A 16,644-nucleotide genomic window follows, 5' to 3' on the forward strand; every position below is an offset into this window, starting at 1 on the left:
AGCAGCAGCCTAGGTGTCATAAATCTAATGATATTTTTCTTACATTCGCTGAGAAAAGAGCGGCTGGGTAGCTCGGTTGGTAAGGTGGGAAGCTACCATGCAGGAAACCAGGGTTCGATTCCCGGAGGGGAATGAGCAATGGCACTGGGGGCAATCACCATATCAATGGCGAGCAGTTAACATCACCCAGTGAGGGTCCTTAGGCAAGACCCTTAACACTACTGCCTCCCGAGCGCGGTTTCGGCTGCAGCTCACCGCTCCCCAAGGGGATGGGTCAAATGCGGAGAAAGAATTTCCCTTCATGGGATAAAATACAGTGTATAAAAAAATAAATAATAATAAATGGGTCATTCTTGTTTTTCCTTTTCCTTTCTTGAACAAATGTGGGTCACAGAGACACAGAAGTTACGGCTGAAAGCGGCTTTTTCAGCCGGATGGAGAGCATATCCGTATGAATGACGTGAATAATTATTGCGTTCAAACAAATTCATTATTTGGAGGGAACAATATACTATTTCACCAGCCCTGCTCTACATGATGGAACGAAGGAGCAGCTGGAAGGTCTCAAACACAGACCTGTGTCACATAGAACAGATCTGCTGAAAGTTCACAGGAACTTCACGCTCTTATTGTGAAAAACTGCAGCTCTTCAGAGTAAAGGAAGAAAAACCAGAAGATTGAAAGAAACTGAAAGTTTCTGGAAGGATTTCAAATATTTTTCAGTTTTCTGCTTTGATCTTCATGAAGTTCTCACCTGCAGGTCCAGTCCAGCACACCCAGAACCACAGAACCGTCCGGTACTCCTCCCTCTGCTGTGATTGGCTGATCAAAGTTCTGTTTGATCTGGTGACAAGTCAACACGCTGCCACCTTAACAGACTTTTTAAGGTGGAACCACAGTGTTTCCATGGATATGAGAAGTGCTGTGGACCAGGTTCTGGTTCTGACCCGGTTTGTGGGTGAAATTAGGCTCTAATAGAAAAAAAAAGAGTTTTTAAGGATAAAATGGAAATAAAAACATGATTTCAGTGAAAAACTGTAAATATTCAAAGTGTTTTTCAACCGTTGTGCCGCGGTGCAGTAGTAGTGTGTCGTCAGAGATGGTCAGGATTACCGTAGAAATGAATCATTTTCACTGCTGTAAAAAACATTTACCATCCAGGTTATCAGCTCTGTGTTCATCCAAACACTGAGTAGTTAAGAATATGAAAGATTCATTTATGTATTTGTTCCTTTCATTAAAATTATTGATATCCAAAATGTTTACATGTTTGTCTCACATATTGAACATTTTCATGATTGGAAAGGAGCAGAATTGAAGATTATAATTCTTGTAATTATCTGCTTCCTTTAAAACATTCATCTTATTTACATTTCTCACATCATCACCTGTGTTCAGATTTCACCAAACACAGTTAAAATACACAGTAAATACATTCCATTCATTTAATACATTCCAAACATTTCATTCAACAGTCAATTTTGTACGAACTAATTTGTTTAACTTTATACATCCGTTTAAATTGAATCATATTTTGACAACTTTTTAACTGATTCTTCTGAATTCCACATTTTTACCTCTGCTATAGACAAACACTTTAGCTTTAATGTTGTTAGAACAATCTGTTGTTTGAAATCAAATTTTCTCCTATGATTTTCATCTACTGTGGTAAAAATCACTCCCCGTCACTCCCTTTCCGCAGCGGCGCCGCGTTTTTCACCGGTTGTCCATGCTCGCTGTTCTCTGTCTGCGCTATGATGCTCTTCCCCCGTTCTTTTCGGATTGTGGGATCTCCGCTTTGTTGGATCTTGCGGGGGCGTCCATTTCCCCGCGTCTGCCTCTCCTTTTTCGGCTGCCGGCCCCGGTGCGTATTTGGAGCCGCGGTTCTCGCGTCTCCCGGCGCGTGTCTGCGGAGAGCGGCTTGCGGCGTTTGGGTCGTCAGTGAATATCGTTCGGGTGATGTATCAGCCTTATTGGGTGTTATGGTCACTGACATGTTTGGTGTGCGGCGTGTTTTTTTTTTTAGGTTTTTTATTCCAAACTTTATTGAATGTAAAAATGCAATACAAAACAATGTTGAACAGTGAACAACAACAACAAAGGAACAAGCCAGGGGGTTTATACATGTTATGCATATATATTGTAACGATCCAGCCAGACCGTCAGTTTAGTGGGCAAGCAGAAGCCAGACTGCTATTTAGATGGCTTCATTGGAGAGCTGTCCGTGTCCCATACACCGCACGACCCCGGACAGTCTCAGGTAGAAATAAGCAGGAAGAAAGGCAATGTTCCCTTTTGAGCATCAAACCCATTTATTCAAGCACACATACAGCTCAAACAGCATGGAGGGTCACTTCAGCTTCCAGCCCTCTGACTCAAGATTTCACCCTAAGCTCCCCATTTCCCATGAGCCTTAGGGGCTGAAGGCGGGGCTAACCCCCAGGTCGCTACAATATTGAAACTAATACACAGATCTAATGTTTTGATGGCGTTCTTATTATCAGAGTTTCTTATTGTCTTAATGTATTGTTTGAACTCATTAATAAAGATTGAGAAATGAGGGGTATGATTTGTTACTTTTGATTTATGAATGTGCCATTTGCATAAAAACAACAAAAGGTTAATGAGGTACAACTGTTCTTTTTTATGAGATGGACAGTGGGTGATGCCAAACATAATATTTTCTAAGTACAGGCGGAAGTCAGGGTCAATGTGGGCAGAAATGAAATGACAAACTTTAGACCAGAGAGTGGTGGAAAAGGGATATGACCAAAATAAATGTACAGCATCTTCAGGGTGTTCTTGACAAAAAGAGCAAGTAACATCAATAACTTCCTTGAACCTTTGTAGATATAGTTTGGTTGGATAGAATTTATGGATTAGTTTGAATGAGATTTCTTTCACTTTATTGGTTAAAAAGTATTTTGCTGGTAAATTCCAAATCTTTTTCCATTCTAAATGATAAACTAAGTTATTCCAAAAAGAAACTACGTAAGGAATGGAGACAACATCCTTCTGGGAGAGTGAGCGTTTACGGCGATTTGTGTTACGTGAAGAAGAAAAACAAATTCGTCCTATTTCTATTTTAGTCGGATCAATTGGCAATAAAGTTGGACTTTGCAAAGATGAACTTTTGAATAATGTAATAATACATTTAGGAATTGCTTTCAAAACAAAGTTAAATTCAGTTTTTGGTATTTTGATGGAGTATTTGAAGCAGAATTCTTCATGTGACATTAAATGTCGTTTGAATTAAACAGCTGATGAACCAAAAGGATGTTTTGATTAAACCATGATGGATAAAATAAAGATTTATGTCTATAAGTAATGTCTTTATTGTTCCATATGTAGTATCTGTGAGGAGAAAAATTGTGTTTGTAGATGAGTGACCAGGAAAGTAACATTTGTTTATGGAAGGAAGAAAGTGTGGGGCGTGTTGTTGTCTTCTGTGCTTCTGTGCTGTGTTTTCTTCCGGGTTGGTTTCCTACTCAGCGCGGTCATCGGTGACGTCACGCCCCATGGACCCTGGGACTTGCAGTTCTTTATCAAGTTACGGTGCGTTTCTTCAATCCCTGGTCAGGTTTCTGTTGTGTGGGCCATCATTCAGTGCTGGCTTTGTCGTGGTGGCTCTTTGTTTTGCTTCTTTTTTGTTGAAGCTGTGTGCGTTTGTTAGTTTAACCTGCATTTGGATTGGTCGGTTTATGGACATGTCTCTTCTGTGAGAGAGCCGGAAACGAGAAGAGCGTTCCCCTGGCGTTCTGGGAACTAAATTCTGCCCTGTTGTCTATGCGTGTGTGTCAGCTTGTGCGTGGCCCTGTCTTCTCAAACTCCCCGATGTTTTGCTGTGTTTTCTCTGGTTGTTTTAGGGATTTATCGTTTGTTTGTGGGGGTTCGTGATGGGCTCTTCCCAGTACCCCATTTTTTCTGTTTTGAGTAGGCCCTAAGTGGCCACTCGGACGTTCAGGTTTGACGCGATTGTGTGGGAACTGTCGGCGCTCGGTTCCTCCATTTTTAATTTTGCAGCAGCAGTCTTTTCCTTGTGGTCCTTCTGGTTTTCGTTTGCACTGACGTGCCTCTATATGCCTCCCAGTGGTGTCTATTGGCGTTCAGCTGGCGCGAAGTGTTTGTCGGTCTACCTCTCAGCTGTCGTGGCTGTCCTTATGATTCGACTGTTTATATGAAGTCCTGTGCTGGATTTGGTGTGGGATATGGGATCCCCCTCATTTTTGCGTGTTATTGATGATTTCTCGGTGGTCAATTTTCCTCTGTATCCTTGGTCTTTTGCATCTCTGTGGCTAAAATTCATTTTCGAATCTGGGTTTCCACGTTGTCTATGATGTATGGTCTTCCACCCGTCCGGATTTATTTCTTCCCAGATCTGGACGGTTTGTTGATGCATGCCGCTCCCCATTATGTCATCTCTCGCTCTGTGCAGCGTGTCGTTTATTCATTCTTGGGTTGAATGACTGTGTTTTATCAATGATTGGGCTACCTGAAATTTGCTGTGGCCTTGGTCCCACGGTCATCCGTTCATCTTGTGTTCTGTTCCGGGTAGTTCGATCCTGGGCCCCAGGTTCCTGTTCTGGATATTCATGTCTTGCGTTTGGTTTCCTTCTCGATGCTTGGCGTGTTTTTGTTATGATGTTGACTGTCGTGTCTTCAGTCATCCTCCACTTGTTCTTCTGAGGCTGCGCCCTCTGGTGTTGGGGGGAAATATTTATGAAGAGTGGTTTGTGTTTGTCCGGCCGCCAGAATCCACAGCTCTAATGGTTTTAAGGGAATGTGTGGTTATGAGAGAATTCAGCCATGGAGATTATTATACGGCTGTTTAAATAGTGTGATAGTCTTATGTGTCGTCTGTTGACTTGGTTGGTGTTTAAATATCACCATGAGCAATTTTAACCCTGACTGTACAAACTATTCACTTACGCTCTCAAGATTAGTTTAAGAGTTAAATCTTGTGTCAACAAGCCAGTCTTCTATCTGCCCAGCTTAAGCAGATGACATTCGGCTAGATGCTTCTCCATTTAGAGACGTGTTGTACTCCGCCTCTAAATGCTTACGGTTCAGTCTAGCTTAAATACTTTCAAAACCTACGGTCCCTCGTGGATCTCAAGTTCTTCTTTCACAGTCTCCAGACGCCCTTGGCTAATTAAAATTTCAGCTGTCTGTGCTTTGTTGTCCACCTATTTGAGAACCACTAATTTCGAATACAAGAATCAAATCCAGCCGAGCTGCAATCCATTGCTACGTGGGATGTGACCTTCCTCATCCACAAATCTCCTTGGTTACCCTTCCCATCGCCTGCTCCTCGATGACCTTCTGAAGGTGCGTCCCTCTGGAACTGTCAAAGGTTACTCTCTTACCATTGGTGTATACAAAATTGGTGTTAAGATTTCGTGCAGATCTATAATTCACTATCAATTCACCGTTGGAATTTGTGATTCTGGTGGTTTCTACAGTGTGATGAATCTACAATGGAGTTTTCCTTAACTATCTACTAAATTTCACTTCTCAGATTTGTTCTTTAAAAGCACTGTTATTCCATTTATCTCAAGCATGTTGAAACTGATCAGTTTCTAGATCATTGCCGAGACTAATACAGCTTTTTCGTCATCTATGCATCGCATCCTGAGCCTGCGAACCCCTACTCCTCGGTCTGCTTCTCCGTTTTCTGGCAAATGAGGTCACCCCTGCATTCCTTGATCTGGTGCTGCAACGATGACTGCTCGACGTTCCTATTGCTGCACTGAAAGTGACGGGGCGGTGGGCTTCCTGTGTTCCAATGACACTTCTTGACTTGAATCAATCAATATGTCAGCAGCAGAATGAATGTAATTAGTGGATTGTGGATGTTAAAAGAAAAAGAAAGTATTTGCCAGGTGGAAGCCTCAAAATTAGGATGTTCTAAGTTTGTATTATAGTATGAGATGGAGATCGTAATTGGCTTCTTAGCCCATTTATGTATGTAGTATTCCAATGAGGCATAGTAATTATGGCCTTGAACTCGTTCTTAATATTTAGTTGGAACTTCGACTAAATGAATGTTTCTTGAGCGCATATAATTGGTATGCAAAATGGAAGAAAACTTCATGGCCGTAAAGCTGCACTGTAAACCCGGATAGTCCAATGAGATCAAAAGTTTTATAATCACTGAACTCAAAAGTAACAAACAAGTTGAGTCAGCTTAAAACCTATAAGCCGATTCAACTTTTGCCACAGTTATATCTTTACTGGACTAAAACATTTTGAGTAAATGAAACCTTGGAGTCAAAACTTATGAGTAATGAGACGTGATGACGTCATAACGTACGCCCATGAACGTGAACTCAGCCACAGAATCTTCAAGATGGCAGAGGTCTGATGCGAGTGTCAGCTGGCCCAAGTTGATAACGCACATACGTCTAGGTAAGTCGTATTATTTTATTTTTTATCATATTTTATGACTTTCGCCTCTGTATTATATATTTGTTGTTTCTTTTGATGTTCCTTCTTATATATCCTTTGTATTCATGACGTGCTCCACGAGTTTGTATGTATCTTCGAATAATATTTGTTCTGAATTAAACAATTATGTATGTTTTGCAGTATCATGTCATCAGAGAATTATTGCTTGTGGTTAAAAGAAGTTGTTGGGGCAAAGTTACAAGTTTTACGTTTACCGAGTTGGTTGGCGCACATTTTAAATGATCTAACCGTTACTAGCTAACCGTTAGTACTAGCTAACCGCTAGCTCTGGCAGAGCGGCTGCCACAGCCACATATGATATACGAGTCAGTGGGAATTGCCTTTTTTTTCTACTACTTTTTACCACAGGCTCTGTGATTTGGTAATCGTTATGTTTTTGTGTAACTTGTATTTCACGTAGTAACCTAATAAATGCAAATGTGGGCTAAGCTAGCTGCCTTACGCTAACATGTTCTCGTATCTTCTTTAGTGAACCGGCAGTGCGATTGAAATAAGAGTGGAGGTAAGTTTTGATTGTAAATAACATGGCTGCAATATTTAAGACACGAGCAGCTCCCAGTCCCACGAATCCTCCGGCTATGGAGAACATTTGACCTTATTGACAAATTAAATTAATTATACATAAGTAAAAATGTCCAAGCTACCTTAATGTTATGTAGCAGTTATAACTTTGTCCTGAATTGGGCTCGAGTTAAAATACTAAATGTATCATATAGTTTGCTTAAGACTCAAAAAACGGTTTTTTGGCCCATGGTTGGGTTGTGATTTGTGTTTCACAATGTCAAATATTTTAATATAACTGTTTTGTCTCTTCCTAAAACATCCTCTGAAATATGTCATTCTAGCTAATGCACAAATATTAAAAAAATATTAATATGCATCCTAGATTACATATTGTGGACAGAGTATTGAGGCTATTGTAAAATGCAGCAGTTTTTCCAAGCTACCAGTAGCTTGAAAAAGCTTTAAATTGTGTTTAACATTTTAATTTTTTTTTTTTTGTAGATGTGAGCTGAGTTTCATTGCATCAAAAATGTCAACCTGCGAAAACAGTTTTATTTTGACCTGGACAGACAGACGCCACGGATGCTGATCTTTTTGAGACAGAAGGCAGCACGAACCGGAAGGCTCTGTGCGACATTCTGCACCTCTATGATAAACAGGTGAGGTGTAACTGCATGGCATGATCAACATTATGCATTAGTATAGCTAAAAGAAGGGGCTGACTTGGATCGGTTCATATTAAAACCCTCCGGTCGTGTTCGCATTCAGCCCCCTACTTTAGTGTTCCCGGTCAAAATTGACCGGTCTGTTTTAACTGGTCTTAAATTAGCACACAAAAAAAATTTCACCACCAATTTTTTTATTAAACATTCTTTAGTTGAGAACAACATTTAAAAGTAGTGTCTAACGACAATTTGTAGATGTAAACATTAAATAACATCAGTGAAAATACAATTGGGCACTGAAAATGAACTACAAAATGAACATATAATACAAAAAATAAATGGAAAACCAAACACCAAACTCAACAGGGTGTGTGTGGGTATGTGTGTGTGTGTGTGTGTGTGTTTGTGTGTGTATACATGCACATGAGTGGCATGTGACACTCAGGTCAGAGTGGGCCTTGCAAACATAAGCATTACATTTGCAGCATGTCAGGCTCGTTTTGATGTCTCTAGGGGCACAGAGGCCACAACGCTTCCTTTTCTGGCAACACTCCAGCTAAAATCAACAGACCTATGTAGGCTTGGAGGTCTACCAGGTCGATTTCTCTCCAGGTGTCCCCAAACACACGCTTCCCCTCCAGATTTGTCATCTCAAGTATAATTCCCTCAATGGACTCTGGTAAAAAGAGTTGGAAGCTGGACTTGATGTCATCCACACGAGATGCTGCATAACGCGTTGGTCCTGGTGTCATCTTTATGATGTTTTCCACTCTCGCTCTACCTCCTCGGTCCTGGGGGGATGATGACCAGAGCAAGTGTCCACTTTTGGACTGAAATGTTTCCTCAGGTGCCTGTTCTTCAGGTGCCTTTCCCTCTCCATCTGTTGACTGGTCAGTCTCCTCAGAGTCTGGTTCAAAATCTGTGATGTCTTCCAATTCCGAGACATCCTCCTCTATCTCTGGTTCAATTTCAGTGCCCTCTTCATCATGCCCAAGAACCTGGACCAGAACCTCTTCCACAGAAAAACGCTTCAGTCGTCTACTCATTGTGCTCAGAGTAAAAGGAATGCAAGGCAAACATCGAGCTATATATAGTATGGGGTTGTGTAAAAATGATACATTGATTAGTCTGGAAGGTGTGGTTCACGTGTGATAGGTACAGAAACGTGGGAAAGAAATGGGTTCACATAAAAGACACCTGTCTAGTCTGTGTAAACATATGATACATTGTATCATTAGGAAGTTGGTTCACGTGAGAGGATCGGCACATAAGCAGAAAGACATGTGTACCCACAAAAGAAATTGTGTGTGTGTGTGTGTGTGGGGGGGGGTGGGTGTGTGTGTGTGTGTGAGAGTGTGTGTGTGTGTGTGTGTGTGTGTGTGTGTGTGTGTGAGAGAGTGTGTGAGTGAGCTGGGGCAGTGTGTATGGGGATGTTTTCTGTATGTTGAATGAATTTACTCTGGATACCCATTCATTTCCTATGACGGTCACTTTTGACCGGGAACACCACAGGTGTAACAAGGTTGATTAAAACACTCAAAATTGAATGAAATAGGTGATCATCACTTTTATATGTTCAAGTACACAGTGTGAAGGATATCATAAGGTCTTGAGGTAATCAGATGTAAAACATAATATTTATGAGTATTATAAGTTGTAAAACGGTCAGATTTGACCCGAACACGACAGGAGGGGACTGAGCGTCTCTAATTCAGTGAATGACTGTAAATGTTTACTTCACTGGAGTTAAAAATATCAACGTTGATCCCAATGCATTTGTAAATATGAATGTAATGTCACCTTATGTTTTGTGTATTTTTTGAAATAACTGTACAATTTTAAGATTATTAAAAAGACTAAATGAACTGATCTGAGCCAGACCAAAGGGTGCAGTCATTTGAAATATGTTTGCCATATTAATTTGTATTTGTCTCTGTGCAGCAAGAGCAGACTGCTGATGTCAAACGTATTCCTGTCCTGTACTGGCTTCCCATGTACAAACGTGAGGAGGACCCACAGTTCTTCAAAGTTTGGAATGTAAGTACTTTATGATGGATAATGTTTTATTCACTAAATAGTACCAGTGACAGTGTGCTGGTTAATACTCCAGCTGTGTGGGTAATACAACTTAATCAGAAAGTCATGCCAAAGCAATGTTATGTGGCAAAGCACATGGTCTCCTAAAATATTGTACTTCAGCTCATCTGTGCTCCTGTACCTGACCGTGGACCTCGCCTCTGGCTCGTCTCTGGCCCACAGGCGTCCTCTATTTCATCTGGATGACGCCAATCTGCTGGACTTTAAAAATGCAGTTGTTGAACTAGAAAATGTAATTCTTCTCTAAGAGTTCTGGTACATCGCCTGTCCGTCCTGGGGGAGGAGTCTTTGTTTTATTTTTTATAAAGGAGTTTTCCTTACTGTGTAAGAGGGTCTAATGGCAGGGATGCCCAGTTTAGTTTAGTCTGTTTAGTTTAGTTTAGTTTAGCCAATACCTAATGTAGTATGATTTCATGTTCTTGTACAATTGCCGGTATGAAGCCCATGGAGACGACTTTTGTTGTGACATAGGACTATATAAACTAAATTGAACTGAATCTTTGCTCTTAAGTTGCATTGGCAAGAAGGTGACATTCTTTCCAGCAGGTTGTGTCATTGTTATGGAGATGTTCTGTGCTGTAGTTGAAAAACTGCCCCATAACAAAGACACAACCTGGTGGAGAGTAACGAGTGCTAACTGAGAGCATGACATCAGGAAAGAGTTCCAGAGGGTGAATGCTAGGTAAGCAGCTGGGTCGGATGGAATTCCTGGACGTGTCCTGAAAGGTACTGACCATCCCGCACAAGCTGAGAGTTATGTTGGTGAAACTGGTTAGGTGGAGGGAGGGGTGGGGTTTGGGTGAATAAATGTGATCCTGTTTTCAGATTGTCATGTGACAAAAGCTTTTGTTTATTTTTTTGTGTACAGTGGCTTATGGAATCATGAGGACTCTTACAGTAGTCTTATTTTGATTTCATTTGATTTTGTATTATTTTGATTTCATTTGATTTCGTATTATATAAGCCCTGTTCTTCCAGATCCTTTTCAAGCAATAAATCAAGCTCTACATGACTTTAGTTAAAGATCACTGTATTGAATTAAGCAAATGTGATTTAAGTGACGTTTTTGTTTTATTTTCTGTCTTTTTAATCTATACATTTCATCATTTCTGTAAGGAGTTTCATAAATATGTGTAAATTATTTATTGCTTTGAAATCATTCATTTAAATCAACTTTAATAATTTTCTTGATGTGTCATTTCTGACCTTCTCTTAAAATGTAATTTTCAGGTTGTATTTCTTGCGTAAAGTTTTCTTCCCTCAAATGATCAATTCTTTCTTTAATACTACACTGTTTTTTTTCCTTTGCAGATTAAAGAGTCACCAGAGCCAGACATCAGCAGCACCTCTGTTGGGACTCTGACCGTCAGCAACAACAATACAGTTCAGTGCATTTCTGTCCGCTCAGTACTGCAGTTGTAGTGGAAGATGAGCTTGTGGTAGGTGACATTCCCAAATGGGTATTTTTTTGAGCGCTAATGTTTGTAGGGAAAGGGCAGCCTAAGAAAATACAGTTTTATGTGGGAAAAGTGTAAAAAAAAAAAAAAAAGGCTGATAAACAATTTTTGCTTTTCTTGAAATGTAAGAATGTTCTTTTTTATAAAGTTGTATAAGGAAATGGTGTAAAAAAGATTAGTGCTCATTTTTTGCTTTTCTTGAAGACTGATTTTGTTTTTTGTTTTTTATGGCTTGTGCACTTTTTCTTAACACAAATTGTGCAGTGTTTTACATTTTCTAGTACCACAAGTTGTTCAAATGTACTTGTGTAAGGTGGTTTAAAAATAAACTTGCATTTACAATTCTGCCTCAGTTTTTCTTTTGTAAGAATGGCCCTGACTAAGAAGGATAAAAAAGACTAGTTTAGACTTCAAATGATTAATTTTGAGTTGAGCTATATTAAAGTTTTTTAGCTAATTAACTAATGTACTAAGGTTCAATAAAAACAAAATATTCTAGTTCAGTAAAGTAAGAATCTTTAAGTTAGTTAAATAAAAAGTTATAGTTTAATTTTGGTTAAATTGTTTTATTTTATTCATCTCAAAGATTTTAAGTTCAAATAACTTATACTTTTTAAGTAAGTCAACTTAAACATTATGTTATCTGTTTCCTCAAAAATTTTGAGTTCACTGAACTTATTCGGGTTTACAGTGTGGTCGTAGCACTGTCGTTGGAAGCTCCGAAATAATGGATGTTACTAAGCTCGTATAAATAGCATGCCAAATGGAAAGCTATGGCATTGAGCCCGTCATAGTTTTGATGGAAACTTCGAATACTGGATGTTACTTAAGCATGTCATAGGATGCCATCGGTAGCATGGGATTGGATGTTAAGTCAGTGTCATCATACGGGTTGGTCATGGTGGTTCAAATTAGTTCCTTACAGCGTTTTGTGGACGTGGGCTCTACGTTCTAAAAAAAATCAAGTGTGAGTAATTCTTATGTTGGCTCCCCTTCATTCTTCCCTCTCTTTTTCAGATAGTATGCTCCCCCGGTGAATGGGAGTGGCCCAACGGTCAATGATACCCGGTAAACACATAGCAGATACACTAGATAGCATGTTCCCTTCGTGGAGCGGTTCTCGAACAGGAGCGGCTCCCTGAGTTCAGCAGCGCAGGTCTGCCGTGGACACACCATATCGGGACCTGCTGACTTCCTGGGCCGGAGCTTCCTCAGCTCCCCCCTCACTTGGTCAGCTGTGAAACAGGGGAAAGGCTGTGAGGAGGGTAGATGGGTTGGGGGGCTGTTCAGCTCCCGTGGAGGAGAAGGTGCAGGTTGGGGGGTGTAGTGCAGGAGAGGTGAGAGTGGGAGGGTGTGGAGAAGTGGTTGCTGCGGCAGCTGGTGGGGAGAAAACAAGAGGCCTGCGATCATTAGAAGATTGGTGAACAGAAGTGTTGGGGCCCCTGCTGTCATCTCTGTGGACCGACTCTATGTGAACAGCTCCACTGCGACCCAAACGTCACTCCCTGGCTCTTCTAAACCAGATACGTATCCACACCCTTTACACTCTCTGCACAGGTGTTAGTTTATGCTTATATGTGACACACTGGGCAGAACTCACAGGGCATGAAGGTTTCCACTTTAGGTAAAATCACCACCAGTCTCCTCAGCAGCTTCAAGCCTGTTTATGATAGGTTTGTTCTGTTTCTACCCTCCCTGTTTCCTTATTTATCCCCCCCTCTGCACTCCTTTCCCTTTTTTCTTTTTTCACACACTATTCCCTCCCCCTCACCTAAGCTGCCACATAACTCAGCCACTTTACAATAGGGTTAGGGTTAGAGTCCCCTCTTACTAAAGAAGAGCTACATAAAGCATTAACCAACATGCCTAGTAAAAAAGCCCCAGGACCAAACGGCTTCCCAGCAGAATTTATAAAGAGTTTTGGCAAATCTTAGCTCCCATTTTTCTCAGAATGACAATAGAAATTAAGGACAATTATCTACCTACAAATATGAATATAGCTGGAGGTCCAGTACCGGATTCTGGAGGGTTCTGAACGATCTGAACGTTTCCCACAGTTCCATGCTCTTCTCATGGCTGATCACCTGGATCTGGCCTCTCAGCCAATCAGAACAAAGGATGTTTGGAGGCCCCGCCCCTCTCTCCAGGTGCCACAGTTAAGTTTCATAAAGCAGCTGTGGATGCTTTTATTCTGGCGGGGTTTGATAAACTGAAGAGACCAAACAGGAAGTAGATGTGAAAAACGACCAACGATGAAGGAGAGAAATCTGGAAAAGACCTTCATCAGATCACTCCTTCATCTTCATCTGTTCTTCCAGATGTTTCTGTCAATTCAATTCAACTTTATTTGTAGCCCAAATTCACAACAGTCGTCTCACTGCCCTTTGACCCCCCCCCCCTTCTGTGTGAAAACCCCTAAAAAAACGGATTCTGGAAAAAACAAAGCTGTGAAGCTCAGCACTTCCTTCATCATCATCTTCAGACACGTGAACTGTTTTTGTTTTAATAAAGTTTATTTGAATAACTTTCCAGATTAACCCTTCTGCCATCCTAGGTACTTTAACATTGGGAGTTGGGTCATCTAGACCCACTAGACAGAGCTCTGAACCTTTTTTCTTCAATGATTTGTGATCTTCACTGGTGTCCATGGATTACATGAAATCTTTCCACCTTTATCCACCTTTGTCATGGTAGGGAGAACACCTCAATGGAAGGGGGGGGTCATCTGGACCCCATAGGATAGCACAAGGGTTAAAGATATGAAGAACAGCAGAGAATCATCCAGACCACAACACCTGATTAAAGAAAATAATGACAGACTGGATCCAGAACCACAGTCCTCCCACAGAACCCAGAAAGAAGTGAGATGTTCTGGATCAGGTTCTACTGGGTCCACAAGTGGACCCATCTGTCTGCAGGAACAGAAGAACCTCAGCTGCTGGGAACCAGAATACGACCTGAAACCAGAACCACAGACACTCAGGAACCCACTATGGACAGAACCAGACTGGACCGGTTTGAACTGGACCCACCTCTGGCCTTCCTCTTGTAGTAGATGAATCCAGCCAGAGACAAGACCAGACCCAGAATCAGCCCAGAAGCCCCGATGGCCACTTTGTTCCTCTCTGACTCTGGCATGGACGGGTCTGAGGACAGACAGGTAAGAGAGACAGGTGATACAGACAAACAAGACAGGTGAGACAGAGACAGACAGGTGAGACACACAGACAGGTGAGACAGGTATTCACCCCACTCTGTGACCAGAGGATCCTTCAGGCTGGCGTGTTCCACCTTACAGGAGATTTTCTCTCCAGACCTGCAGACAGACATCAGACTGGATCAGAACCTCCTCTAGAACCGTTAGAACCATAGATCCTGATCCATTCTAGTGTTTTGATTAAACCCTTTTTTGTCTCACACTGAGGACCAGAACTGCAATGAAAGGTTCTGACCCTAAAGGTTCTGGGTCCTGAAGGACATGTTTACACAGGAAGTGAACCTGCAGTCAGAGGACGGCCGCTCTACCTCAGCTCCACTACAGTCTCTGGAATCCCTGACTCTCTAACGATCCTCCAGAGTCCAGTTCTGGACTCACTTCCTGGTTCTGGTTGTGGACTGACCTGGGCGTGTACTCCAGGTGGGAGTGGATCTGGTAGTACCAGTCCCCATCCTCCATCTCAGCGGTGGAGGTGACGTCAGAGGAGACCTCCTCCTTGCCTCGGAGCCAGCTGACCCTGATGGTCTTGGGGTAGAAGTCGTAGACGCTGCAGACCAGCATGGCGGGATGGTGACCACCAGAGGGCGCCAGAGACTGGACTCTGACTCTGGGTTGGACTGAAACAAGGAGGGTTTTAGGACCATGATTCCAGACTGTTTCAGTAAATCATCCTGTAATGTCACAGATTCACCAGCAGAGGGAGCTGCTGATCCACCTGTTCCTCACAGGAACCTGAACAGAAACTGATTTCTGGCAGAACTTCTGCTCCAGAAAATCTCCAGTCTGAACAGAACCGTTCTAGTTCCATGATGGACGCTACACGCGTGACACATGCATGTGGAGCTGCATGGATGTGACACACGTGTGTCAGACACTTTAGAACCAGAATCAAAGGATTCAGTTTCTGTTCACATAAAAAGAACTAAAGTTTTATTCAAATCTTTAAACTTTATTGACATCCAGAGAACAGAAACGAGCCATTTGTGTCTGATCTCTTTACAGATCTGAGTCTAGTAGATCTGTTCTCCTGTGAGAACATCACAGGTGGAACATGAATGATGGAGAACAAACTGAAGAACCTGATAAGGAGTTTGAAATTTTCAGAGGAAAAACAAGTTGAAGCAGAAAATCTTCATGTTTTTCATCAGAAACAGATTTTTATCACATCACAAGTTTTTTTAAAAAATTAGATTAATGTTTTATTTTTGTTTCTTTAAATCTTTAAAACGTTTGTAGTCAAATCATCAAACACCTGTAGTTTATTTGTATTTTTCATTTTGAACAGAAATAAACAAAGTTGTTCAGTAAAACTTCCTGAAAGCAGACAGACCATAATATGCAAAGCTGTTTCCATAGAAACCGAAAGTTCCCTTTGATGTTTTAGTTTGAAGTGAAACAGAAACATTCAGTTTATTAAATCCTGAAAATGTAAAACTGTGACTCACCGGATTTAGACAGCATGTTTTTGTACCAGTTATCAATGTTGTGTTTGCAGTAGGTTTCCTTCTGAGCTTTCCTGGCGCTCAGTTCTGAAGTATCTTTGTTCGCGCGTTCTGCTGTCTTCACTCCATACTCCGTGTATCCAACATATTTCCCCAAACTGCTGCTGAACCTGGTGAACTCTTTTTTGTTGTAATACATGGAGTAAATGTACTCGATGTCTTTCAGATCAGTGGAGTTAAAGACACAACGATCCACGTCGTACCGTAAAAATGCATCTGAGGAAGAAACAGAAACAACCATCAGAGGATAATTGATTATTGATCATCAATCACAGTATTGATCATCACTGACGTTACCTGCAGAGCACATTGTGAGGAAGAGGAGGCAGAGAGATGAAGAGTCCATGTCTGTGTTTGCTGTCAGACTGACGACTCGGACGGAGAACTGGCTATAAACTCCACGGGTCACGTGACCGCCCTGTCAGCTGTTACCAGGCAGACTTCACAGGAACAGGATCGGATCTCATGGAAACTCAGCAGAACTCTTCCTCACAGGTTCTGGTTCTTCCTCAGACGGTTCTTCTCGTCCAGAACCTCACAGCTTTTCTCCTGAACAGTAGAACTTTCATTCATGAGAACGTTGCTGCAGCTCCTCCTACAACGAGCAGAAAACCTTCATCCAGACCTTTAGGCTCCACATGGACCTGTGGTCAGCTGTGCACGTACGTGTGCACGTGTGTTCCTGTCCTCCGTCCTCACTAATGGGGAACAAGACGTCAGCTGAAGGTTGGAGG

At 41.6% G+C, this 16,644-nt stretch overlaps 2 protein-coding genes and 1 long non-coding RNA gene across 4 annotated transcripts in view; 1 reads left to right on the forward strand and 2 right to left on the reverse strand.

Moving 5' to 3' along the window:
- Positions 1 to 891, reverse strand: part of tfr2 (transferrin receptor 2) — a 92,936-nt gene extending 92,045 nt beyond the window's left edge. For both annotated transcript variants that reach the window (XM_078936897.1, XM_078936894.1), the window contains exon 1: positions 755 to 891. The gene's annotated coding sequence lies outside the window, so the exon portion shown is untranslated. The remainder of the gene's footprint in view (positions 1 to 754) is intronic.
- A 2,414-nt stretch (positions 892 to 3,305) lies between these two features.
- LOC144987467 (uncharacterized) lies at positions 3,306 to 11,557 on the forward strand. The gene is made up of 5 exons (XR_013651358.1): positions 3,306 to 6,408; positions 6,938 to 6,970; positions 7,474 to 7,631; positions 9,579 to 9,674; positions 11,046 to 11,557. It is a non-coding gene; the product is annotated as an uncharacterized LOC144987467 (long non-coding RNA).
- A 2,126-nt stretch (positions 11,558 to 13,683) lies between these two features.
- Positions 13,684 to 16,551, reverse strand: LOC144987462 (H-2 class II histocompatibility antigen, E-S beta chain-like). The gene is made up of 6 exons (XM_078936918.1): positions 16,208 to 16,551; positions 15,854 to 16,126; positions 14,812 to 15,025; positions 14,440 to 14,507; positions 14,224 to 14,337; positions 13,684 to 14,148 (listed from the first exon to the last, which is right to left on the reverse strand). The coding sequence occupies exons 1-6, from the start codon at positions 16,254 to 16,256 to the stop codon at positions 14,123 to 14,125; spliced, it is 744 nt and encodes a 247-aa protein (XP_078793044.1). The 5' UTR covers positions 16,257 to 16,551; the 3' UTR covers positions 13,684 to 14,122.
- Positions 16,552 to 16,644: the final 93 nt, after the last annotated feature.

The sequence above is a fragment of the Oryzias latipes genome, chromosome 18 (genome assembly GCF_053564925.1).
Source record: "Oryzias latipes strain Hd-rR chromosome 18, Olatipes_Hd-rR_3.1".
NCBI classification, from domain to species: domain Eukaryota; kingdom Metazoa; phylum Chordata; class Actinopteri; order Beloniformes; family Adrianichthyidae; genus Oryzias; species Oryzias latipes.